Source organism: Moschus berezovskii, chromosome 8 (assembly GCF_049115385.1).
Source record: "Moschus berezovskii isolate FMDL1 chromosome 8, NW_MosBer_1.0, whole genome shotgun sequence".
Lineage (NCBI taxonomy): Eukaryota > Metazoa > Chordata > Mammalia > Artiodactyla > Moschidae > Moschus > Moschus berezovskii.
The window spans coordinates 48489260-48501575 of NC_142467.1; the positions used below are offsets into that span (position 1 = coordinate 48489260).

A 12316-nucleotide genomic window follows, 5' to 3' on the forward strand; every position below is an offset into this window, starting at 1 on the left:
AAGGCACTTGAAGACATCGAATCAACAATACCTAGCTTGTCAGCAAACCATAAACATCCTTCAGTGAAGAACAGGAAAAACCACTGGAAAGGCAGATTAGGACCCTGATTCAAACATGGTGCTGCCAGGCACGGAACAGGGTATATGCCTAAGACCAAATTGCTGCCCCTTAGGAGCTTACAGTTGTAACAATACAAGGTGGGGAAAGCACCACAATGTACAGAATGCAAAATGCTGACAGATTTAGGAGAAAATTACAGCTGAGTTTCAGCTATTAACACATTAGGATACCCAATAGCTTTCTGACAGCTAGTAGTAAACCCATCCCTGAGGGGAACACAAGTTAATGTCCTTATTGACAAAAGGCCCTGGTAGAACGGGGCATTAAAACAGTTGGAAAAAAACAGAAAACATGGGTATGAAAACTGAGCTAATGAAGCAACTGGATAAGCATACACAATGTGGCTCCTTCCCTTTTCTCCCCACATCCTACCTTTTAACAGCTTTGGCTTACTAAAGCAAACATAGGGCAGGACTGGCAATTCCTGAATGTGCTGTACTAGTCATCTGAGTCATCAACCTTTTGAAAATTGCAGGGGTTATACAAATCACCTTAGTCCTTTCCAGCACTGATATTCTAAGAAATCTAGGAGTCTCCTCCTGTTTCTTGTGATAATCATCAGTACGGCGGCGGGGGGGGGGGGGGGGGGGGACTTTACAGAAATAGTTTCTCACTTAAAATTATGATTTTCTTTTATATAAACCATAAATTATTCATATTCCATCAGCTAAATTCCACGCCTATCCCACTCTTCTTGAAAACCAAGGTAGATACCTATACAAATTTATTTTTAACACAATGTATGTTCTACATAATCTGCTTACATTGTACACTGAATCTTTAAAGAAAGGAAGTCCCTTCTTTCCTAATTCCTTGTCTTCATTTAAAAGGGTCAAATCATTGTACATACACTCCTCAGAAAAACATTTAAGAATCTAAACCAAACCCAAAGTCAAACAGGTGACAACAAAACTTAAGGAGAGTATCAGTAACCAAAGTGGTTAATTACAGCAATAGTTAAAACTATATCCATATTAAATGATATAATCTTCCCTCTAATTACTACCAAAAATACAGGCAAACTTCCCACAAGTGGGTTTCTGAAAAATAAATACTTGCTAAAGTACTTCAATAGTGAATTTTTGGGAAAGCATCTTACTTAAAAAAAATGAACAAAGACACACTGAATGGATACAAGTCCCTTAGGAATCTGTGACATTGGACACATTTCAAAGTAATAACCATGCATAGATTTCTGTAACTGACCAGGTCACATGGTTTATGGAAGTAACAAGAGAAATGATTTCCAATACTACATTCTTCTCACTGGGGGCAACCAGGTTTGAGTGGAAACTGAAGAGGCAAGACTTCCGAAAGTCATGCAATCAAAAGACAACAACTTTGATTCTAAGCCAAAACATAAGCATGATCAAAAGTAAAACTGGTTAAGGGTTGTAGGCCACCTTTAATCAACCTTTGACTCATTCAGGCCATTATTAAAGACTGCTTCATGAAAGCATGAGCAAAGTAATCTAATTTCAGCATCATCGAGTTAGACACATATTCACTAAAAATAATAAAAGTTTTATCTCACATGTGCCACCATATCTTTAATTCAGTCTAGTAAGTTCACAAGCCAATCTGTGGTCCCAGAACCTTGATATTACAGTAAACACAAATTCCAAAAGGTATTACTAAACTAAAACCAGAAGTCCTCGTTTAATGACCAAGTACAACATGACAAGCAACTTTAACCTACAACCCCATCCCACATAAAGTATTGTTAAGTTTCTAACACATTCTTTAAGGTTTCTAAAACATTTGCAAAAGACTACCTCTAACTGTCCACTGCCAATCTGTGGTACATTAGGCACTTAGCTAGAACTTCATATTCAAATAAATGTTGAAGTGCTTCTTTTACAAGATTCAAAATTGCTAAATTAAAAGTTCAACAATTATCTAATTTGTATACAGCTCCTACAGAGATTCTTTTAAGTAGCACAAAAATAAAGCTTTAATATAAAAATTATTTTTATAGATCAGTAGATTTGACAAATGCAAACACTTACCTAAAATAAGCCACAAGAGAAACAATGGACTACAAATTTAAACTTCATAGAAATTTTCAGATTCTAACAAACAGTATCTATAAAGTGCCACGTTCTCCATTAAATCACTAACTCTACCAGGGTTTTCAAATAAAGGGATGAAGAAAAGTATCAGAGGATGGCAGTTATAAGCATAAAACACAACTTAAACTAACCTGGATGATGCTATGATAAAAATATTGTCTTCACATCCAGATTAAATTGTACTAAATGTATTATCAAAGCAGATGACAAAATAATCTAGTAATTCAATAGCACTGTTACAATACAGTCTGCAAATCAAAAGAAGCCCTACAAAATTAATGTTTAACTACTTTACCCTCAAGGAAATAGAAAATGGTAATGCTAGTCTTGACCTGAATGTTTTGCAGACTCAAATTTCTACACTGTAATTATTTCATGCCCTATTCCCTTAATGGTATTCAAATGTAAATATAGGTAGGCACTATGGTTCTAGAAAAAAAGCATCAATTTTGGAGGCCAATCTGCTTCTACTACATGGAGGCTAGTGATGTAATTTCTTCACCTACTACTTTGGGGGGGAATAACAACTATTCCACAGGGTATAGCTGTGAAAAATTTAGTTGTCTAACCTAAAACTAAAGCACAATTCAACTAACATGGTGGTAGTAACCTACTGATCCAAAATTATTCTATACTAATTGGCTCAGTAACCTGCTGATCCAATCATTATCCATTTCACCATTTCCCAGCAATAACTCAAAATGTTGAGAACACAGGAAAACACAAAACCAACCTCAATATAAAAGCAAACAAAATTATTTTTGTACAGTCAAAGGTCTATTTATTTTCAACAGGTTTTAAAAGACTGAGATCTAGTGAACCAAACTAGTGTAACTTAGCTAAAATGTTCATGTATGAAGGGTTTTAAGCTCAGGAGAAAAGAATTACATGTTGGGCCATTCCGACAGACAAAAAATTATGTTGAATGTGATGAGGTGATGCTGCCTACAGAAAATCTTGCCCTCACCTATTTTATTTTCACTAACTGTGAAATATGTGAATAGATGTGTACCTAGGGTAACATGTTTATGACATCAGCAATAAATGTAATCAGTGATAGCTGGATACTTGAGAGTGTTAACCATGATGCTAAATCCTATTTATAAAATCCAATGCAAGTCAAAACACCACAATATCCCAATTATGGCAACTTGAAATTACTGAAGCAACCTTTTGTGAAATTATGCAGGAATTCCCTGCAATAAATTACAAGCAGCATATAGTATATTGCTACCTCTCCAAATTAAAACACACACACACACACACACACAATTGGTACAAATAAAGTTGGGATTAATTACTTACAGTAGTTGTTACTATAATTCCTGAGAGAGATTTCTAGTTGCTATTTTTCTGAGACTCTATCTCAAAGGAATGAGTCTTCACTCCAGTTGTCCTATTCCACCATTCTACCCACCATGAATCACAGGAGTAAGGGACTCCCTGTGTTCTCAGTGGGGCTGCTTCCTTTTCCAAGACTATTTGGCATCACTGGCCCCCACTCACCAAACCCAGATGCAGGGTGTGCATCTCCCTCCACCCGCCTCCCCACCAAAAAACCTCACAAATTTCTGCATGTCCTCTAGGATGTAACAATAGCCCCAAGTTGAGAAACACTGTATTTAGTTAGTGCCCTTAAAGCTCCGCTCTGAGGAGGAAAAACACTTAGAAATGTATGGTTTAGTATTCACTTATGAAAAATGATTCCTAGGTTATCTATATTTTATCACCTAATAGTTACTGCAACTTAATTTTTTTCCTCAAAAATAACTCAAGCTGAATTTTCTTCTTTCTACTACAAGCTTAATATAAGCTACAAAAGTACAAGCTGAATTTCTTCTAATTCTGGGCCAAATGAAGTGGTTACCAACTAGTTGTTTAAACTGACCCAAAAACCAGCTACGGGATTCAGTTATATAAGTTTTTTTATGTTGTTATATATGAAGGAAATGTTGCCAATTTTAAAATATTTGAGGTACTAAGGACCAACTGATAATATCAAAAACTTCATTTAAGATTACACCCTTCAGTAATCGTAGTTTTCCCAGTAACAGCAAAACATTCCTATTCCTACTAATATACTAGCCTCAAACAATAGTCTTAAAGATGAACACTGTTAAAAAAATAAGTTAAAGTTGACAACCTCATTGCCCTTCAATTGGTAGTGACAAGTTATCACACAAAGGCTTGCTACACAAATGTGTAAACAAAACCTTCACCCATCTCATACACAGCACACAACACATACTATGCAAAACGAGTATTAGTCTATATCGCCAGATCTTCCAGAAACGTTTTAATAAAAATTGGCCATTTCCAAGAAATACCCACTGCATGCCCACCAGTAAAAGGGAACCATAACAAAACAGAAAATTTACCATATGGCTATGATTAAAAAGAAAAAAAAAAAAAAAAAACAACTAGCACGCACTCAAGCACACCATCAAAGTCCAATATTAATGTCACATTCTTTCTTATGGGCTATGATTAGGATTCTGAATACACACTGAAATAAAACTTAATACAAATGCTGAACTATTCAGGTCAAAGGACTCTACAGAAGCATCTGTACTCAAAGGCATTCCAGTTTGAGACTCAATTTCAGAATAAGGCATAACAAATGAACACAAGACATACAGGGTAAAAAAGGGAGTCGTAATTCCCAACATACTCTGAACCTTGTAAAACAAATCTAGGGGTCTTTTTTTTATTATTTTCTTTAAACAATTGCCAAGACTGGAATCAAAGATAAATAGAAGGCACAACAGTTTTGCTCTGGTTTTGTGTTACTTAGATTTGGAAATTTTTTTTGTTCTTTTTTCTTTTTTTACAAATACAAATTAAACATGAAAAAACACTCTACTTCAAAAAAAATCTAACAGTTCAAGAAAAGCTTATCAGTTGCATTCTAGACATTTAGACCTATCTCACAATTTAAATTCCAATGTCAAAAACAGTAGATTTTGGAACTGTTTTGTGATCATGTTTTAAAAGAAAACTCTAACACCTTTTATTCAGTTTTTAACCACATCAACGAGAATCAAAATTGTCAATTTTTCCAATGGCAATTTCTCCACACCAGAAGATAGTCATGACTCTCAAAGAGGAAAACAATTTGGGTTTCCCGGTCTTCAAAATATTTATCAAATCCTGTAATTCTCACAGGCTTTTGAAACACATAGAAAGTAAGTAAGAAATAGTCCAACGAATGAAACATACCAAATGTCAGTAAGAAGCAAGACACATTCCTTTGGGGAAACTGTTAAAAAAAAAAATCCAGTCTGTATATGCAAATAAAGCAAAGAAATTCAGTCTTTTTTTTTCTTCTTTAAAAATCCATTTTTCCTAAAATATCATTCCACAAAATTGGAAGTGAAGAACTAAAAGGTGGGGGGCAGGGGAGAGAAGGAGCACACACCATCAACACAAAAATTAAAATTGTACAATCTTAAGCAGTTTATGATAGACTAGGATCATATTCCAAGATACCAAGGTTGGCTGAAGAAATTCATCATTCTGTGGGAGCTAGTTTGTACTGCCGCCTGAAGACTGGTGAGGAGCAATTCACTGCCTTGGAGCAATGCTCCTGCCCACTCCAAATCCTGGTTTCTGCACCATGCCTCCACGAGGTGGGCCTCTCATGCCACCACCCAGCCCACCTCGAGGGCCTCCAGGTCCCCGCAGGCGGTTATCCCGGCGGTCCCCTTCACGGGCAGCTCGAGTCTTCTTTTCTTCCACATTCAGACGGACCTCTCCTCTGAACATGATGGGCTGTAAGAATCAAGGTGAACAGATTTATAGAGTGCTTATGAATTACTCTCAAAAGAGTAGCAAAAGAGCTTATGAGCTAGCTCTCAAAATTAAAAAAAAGCTAAAAAAAGAAACAAAACAAAGAACCAGCAGCTTACAAATCAGCTACCTTCTCACAGTTCACTTTGTCTCAAACTCAGAACACATAATTTTTCCATTAACAGATACATGAAAAAGCAATTAGGTATTCAAATTAGTTCAAAAGTTAAAAAGTCCACTTGTACACAGCAGTACAAGTAACTCTTATTAAAGTAAAGCTTACCTTCTCATAGAATTACGTAAGTGGGATATAAATAAAAATTGCCACCTTCTCCAGGGGAAAGACTTAGAATAAAATCCCATTATCGTGTAATGTGGAAAGATTTTGCTGCACATGTTTATGCAAAGCACTCATACATCTCAAAAATATCATGAATTTCATTTCAATATAACCTTAAGAAAATCCAATTTGCCTTAACAGAATTTGGGAAAATACTAAAATAACAATACCAGATCTTAGTGCAGGGGAAAAAAATCTTGGGTCTTCTTTTTTGCCAAAAGAACTATAGTAAACAAAGGGTTACTCAAGATTTCAATGAACTCAATTTATGTTCCTTTCTGGCACTCTGTGGTTTTCTAACAGAAGTATTTTTTCAAAATAAATACCTAACAGTACTTACTATGCAGATATGTTCTATATACTTCACTTTTATTATCTCTTTTAATCTTCACAGCAACCCTTTAAGGGTTATTATCACAACTCTTTTATATATACCAGCAAACTGGTACTAGGGAGGTTAAAGAACGCATACTATACAGGTCACAAGTCTAGTGAGTGACAGAAGAGCAATGTATACCCAGGCATCTTGACAGGAAAGTATAAGCACTAAAACTACACAGCATGGACAGACACCAGTTATATCTACAAGCTATTTCTGTACACAAAAAACTGCTGAAGGGAATAAGGTAAACTTCTACACAGACAGTGAGATGAGGGTAAGCGTTAGTCGCTCAGTCATATCCAACTCGTTTCTTGCTCAGTTATGTCCGACTCTTTGCAACCCCATAGACTGTAGCCTACCAGGCTCCTCTGTCCATGGAATTCTCCAGGCAAGAACACTGGAGTGGGTTGCCATTCGCTTCTCCAGGGGATCTTCCTGACCCAGGGATCGAACCTGGATCTTCCACATTGCAGGCAGTTTCTTTACTGTCTGATCCACCTAAAGCAAGCTACATTTGAAGCTCCCAAAGTACACAGACATGATCTGAAAGTGCATGTGAGGAAACCTGCACAGGGGTTGGGCAGGGAAGCCTCTTTTGAGCTCTAATTCTAATTTAAATTTTATATTCTGATTAAACATATATTTGTACATATATAAATATCTTAGCACATCCAATATTACAAATATTTTATATATACACTTTATATATACACTATATAAATCATACACATTAACATGAAGTGCTATTCCTCGCAATGTTCTACATACAGTGAGAAAAACAGAAGTATTTTAAGCCTGAAAGATAAGAGGTTATAACTGCAGATATTTTAAAAGGTAGTTATAGAAGACATCTCTAAGGAGGTATCAAAAGGACAGAAGCAATCTGAATGAAAAAAGTACCAGACATACACCCCTTTCTGAGGAGCTTTACTTCAACAGTCCTTAGCCTAAAGATACCATGATTCACCCACATGCCATCAGTGAAACACCAAAGCCCTCCTCTTGGATAATTAACGAGGAAGCAATCAAGTCTGACCTTGTTTGGGCCCACTGGGATTACCACACCATTGAAGAAAATACAAATTCAAGGCTGCACCAAAAAGTGTGACCACTGAACTATCACATGCTTAATGGTGAATTTACAACAAAGCCTACAGGACATTTCTGGAGTCAGTATTCCTGTGTCCTAGGTGAGATAAGCCATTATTTTCTCCACATTTCTCAGTGTTTTGCAGGAGATGCTTCACAAAAATAATGGTCAAACAGTTTGATAGATAATGCACATTTCCAGATGAAGGCTAACTTATAACCACAACTTTGTAGTATACCCACTAACATTCTGGAGAACCACTGGGAAATAATGATCTGCACCATTTCTAACTAACATGGTTAATAAAATGTGTAAGCTTTAACTGGTAGAGACTCAAAATAGACTAGTGGTTACCAGGGGCTGGGGAGAGAGAACATGGGGAGAGACTGCTTAATGGGTAAGGACTTACTCTTGAAAATGTCTGCAACTAGACAGGTGATGGTTGTACAACAACGTGTATTAAATGTCACTGAATTGTACCCTTTAAAATGTTTAATTTTGTTATGTGAATTTCACCTCAATTGAAAAAAGTGTGGTCTTAAAATTTCCAGACCCATCTCAGTAAATTAACAGTATTTATATCTTTGTTCTTCTCTACAACGACTACTACTACAGAGTTTTTTTGGTAATCAAAGATGTAGGGGAAGGAAAGGACTCTATAAGGACACAGAAACAAGACTCCAATTCTACAAATTCCTCTACTATTGGAGAAGGCAGACTGACTCCAAACCCAGACAAGTTAAAGAACAAAAGGTGATGCTCCCTGTAGTTATACCCAAACAGTTATAGAGGAAAACTGCAAGTATACCTGGTAAACAAACTGATTCTAAGTTCTTAGCTAAAAGTAACACAGTGCTTCATTCACCTCTTACAACGAATAAAAGAACTGCATAAATCTCAGTGTACTGGTAACCACAGTTACTTCACTCTCCATCACTCAACTTAGGCAAAAACTATTTATATGATAGTTTTGTTTTGTTAAGTTCCCAGGCAGTTATTTTAATAATGGTTAAACATGATGAAAAAATATTACCCAGACAGGCTGGAATAAATTGCACTTTACATGTAAGACACAGTTTTAAGGATGGGTGAATACATTAAGATAAAAAAAAAATACTAGATGAAAAATTGCTTACCCTGTTGCTAAGCACCTTCTGAACAGGCTCAGAATCATCAAACACAACAAACCCAAAATTGGGTAATTTCCCACCACTGTTAATACGCAGTTCCACCACATTCCCATAATCTGCAAGTGAAACACAGATTCTCAAATAAGTTAGAACACTTTTTAAAAATATTACATGCACATTGTCCACCAACAGCCACCAGGCACATGTGGCTATAGGGAATGTGAACTGTGGCTACTCTGAAAGAAGATGTGACTGTGTGCCAACACACACACAGGATTTCAAAGACTTACAATAGGATCATGGAAAATATCTCATGTTTATATATTTTCAAATGATGTCTTAGACACACTGGGTTAAGTGAAATACTAATTTAATTGTCCAGTTCTAAAGTGTAACCACAGGATGATCTAGTGGTTAAGAATCTGCCTGCCAATGCAGGTGACACGGGTTTGATCCCTGGTCCAGGAAGATCCCACATACTGCAGAGCAGCTAAGCCTGTGTGCTGCAGCTACTGAAGCCCGAGCACCCAGAGCTGGGGCTCCGCAATAAGCCACTGCAAAGAGACGCTCGTGCACCACAACTAGAGAAAGCCCAAGTGCAGCCACAAAGACCCAGCGCAGTCAGATAAACGAACATATCTTAAAAATAAAAAAGAAAGTGCTACTAAAAACTTAGAATTACACATGTGGCTATCTTCTACTCAACAACATGGAGTGGGAGGGAGGTTCAAGAGGGAGGGTACATAGGTATACTAGGGGTGATTCACACTGTTGTATGGCAGAAACCAACAAAACACTGTAAAGCAATTATCTTCCAATTAAAACTAAATCTTAAAAAAAGATGGAAAAAAAAACTTAATAACCTACTTTGAAAAAAGTCTTTAAGCTCGGACTTGTCCACCTCATGAGGCAGGTTGCCAATGAAGAGCTGGTGACTGTCAGGGTGTCTCACAATTCTGCGGGGTTCCACATCGCCTTGCTCACCAGCCTCACGGACTGAAGAGGAAACAAAAACAGCAAGGAATGAGAAAGAAGACACCTTGCAGTAACTGTTCCATTCAAGTTTTCTCTCTACCCCTAAACACAGATAATTCAATTCACTCTGCAATGTATTTTTAAATCCAAGTACCCACAAATATCAACTGCCCTCCCAAAACAAGCTCTCATCCTCAACATGCCCAGCGTAGAGAAGCCCTTCTGAGCTCTCACCTGGTCTGGGTCCCCTCTGGGGAGGAACATTTATTCGCTGTTCTCGCACCCTCTGATCCCTCTGAGGCCTCTGAAGTGGAATCTGAGATTCAGGCTTAGACTCCGGGCGAGGCTGAAAAATGGATGCATCAAAATCAAAGCAAGCTTACCTTTTTTTTCCTTACCTTTTTTTCCCTTTTTAAGTGTTCTAATAATAAGGTTTAAAACTAGAAAATGACAATTCTTGAGTTCTCTCGCTGCTCCCCCCAAAAAACCCAAACTAACAAAAATAAAAACACATTAAAGATCACCTTGTACCCTTTCTCCTCTGCCATATTTGCTGCTGTTCTTTAGTTGCCAAGTCGTGTCTGACTCTTTCAAGACCCCATGGACTGTAGCCTGCCAGGCTCCTCTGTCCATGGAATTCTCCAGGCAAGAATACTGGAGTGGGTGGCCATTTCCTTCTCCAAGGGATCTTCCCGACCCAGGGATCAAACCTGTGTCTCCTGCACTGGCAGGTGGATTCTTTATCACTGAGCCACCAGGGAACCCTGTCTTATCTGTTAAACCTCTGTAAATTCACATTACATGAAAATATAAGTAAATTTGCCTGATATGCAAATTTAATTATAAACTCACCTGTGAAGCTGGTACTTTAACAACATGTGGGGGTATCCCAGTAACTGGAACAGCTCCACTGGGTGGAAGGTTCTTACTGGTCACAGATGCCCATGAAAAGGTCTAAGGGAACAACACCATGAGTTGTTATTAATACTTAGCAAAACAATATAAAAGTTCTAGGATTTTGATTTCTTGTACATTATACGTGCATCACATTCTCAAGAGACAAGATGATTTAAAAGTAACTTGAGATTCCTTTGCCCCACCACTTAAAATTTAGTACTAAAATTCCTTAGGACTTATCAAGCATCAGCAAAATATGAGCAGCTACTTCCACTCAATTTCAAGTTTGTGAATCCAAGAAAATTCTCCCTCCAAAGCCAGCTCTTCCTCCTTTGATTTTCACCTTTAGAATTTTCTTGAATTATTTCAATCAGTACCAAAATCACCAGATCTTATTTACCTCTTATCTCGTCATCTTCACTGCCATGACCCTAATCCAAGATGTCACTATCTCTCTCCAGGACTACTACAGTTAAACCACCTAACTTGTCATCTACTGTCACTTCAGTAGACATAATTTTCCACCTGCAAGCTACAGTCATGTCACCATTTCTCTTTACTACTCACCTACAAGCTGCCACACACCTATTTTATACAGACCAGCAAACTACAAACCAGGGAGGTTACTGACAGTTCCCATACATAGAATAATGCTCAGAAAATTTCAAGACACTTGAAATAACTCTTTGACAAGTAACAATTTAAGAACCCTGGCCGCATAAATACAGCACTAAAACATACTCCTTCACAGAGCATCGCTATAAAGGTTCTGTGAATTCAGCCAGTATCATCCTGGTGTGACTCATGAGAGGTAACTGAAAAGCTTCAAACTTTTTAAATCAGTTATTCTAATTAGAACATATTACGATTTGTTTCTACTTCTACTGTAAAGTTGTCCTCAATTAGATTTCACAGAAAAGGGCAGGAAAAGTCTGCTGTGCCATGTTATTTTTTTGAAGATACACTATCATTTTTTTGTGAAACAAGCACATAGTAACGTGTAATTTGAATGTAATATTAAAAAGACAGTTTGTTGATATGGCAACAAAATATCACCCAAAACTTGTCTGAAAGTCCTCCAATTTCCTTAGAGGAGGGGAAAAAACTACTTTTGACTTTATAAAGCAATATGCATCTTATCTGACGTATGGCTCAATATGGAAGAAATTGTCCAAATGAATACAAAAATGCACCTACAAAAGTCAACCTAGCAACAAAAAAGGAGAAGAGAGATTTTTTACAACAGGAAGAAGCAGAATAAAACTGAAGACATGCTGCGTACTCTCAAGTCCTCCTGCACTGTCTGGGCTATGTCTGCTGGTGCTGGAGAAGAACTCTTCTGAACATCCTCAGGAGCAGCTTCTTCCAATACTGGCTCAGACTTTTCCTCCTGGACTTCAGATACAGGTTCCTGCTCTGGTTCTGGTTCCGGTTCAGGCTCTGGTTCAGCAACAGGTTCTTCTAAATGTTCTTCTAAGTCATTGCTTTCACAGTAAAATTTGAGAAATATCATTCTGCTT

At 37.3% G+C, this 12316-nt stretch overlaps 1 protein-coding gene across 3 annotated transcripts in view; it reads right to left on the reverse strand.

The window, feature by feature from the left end:
- Positions 1-4468: 4468 nt before the first annotated feature.
- Positions 4469-12316, reverse strand: part of G3BP1 (G3BP stress granule assembly factor 1) — a 29194-nt gene continuing 21346 nt past the window's right edge. For all 3 annotated transcript variants that reach the window (XM_055429097.2, XM_088838548.1, XM_088838547.1), the window contains exons 7-12: positions 12079-12280; positions 10752-10853; positions 10134-10245; positions 9792-9920; positions 8931-9040; positions 4469-5964 (exon numbers count right to left, since the gene is read on the reverse strand). In XM_055429097.2, the coding sequence (XP_055285072.1) occupies positions 5758-5964; positions 8931-9040; positions 9792-9920; positions 10134-10245; positions 10752-10853; positions 12079-12280 (862 nt within the window). In that variant the 3' untranslated portion in view covers positions 4469-5757. The remainder of the gene's footprint in view (positions 5965-8930; positions 9041-9791; positions 9921-10133; positions 10246-10751; positions 10854-12078; positions 12281-12316) is intronic.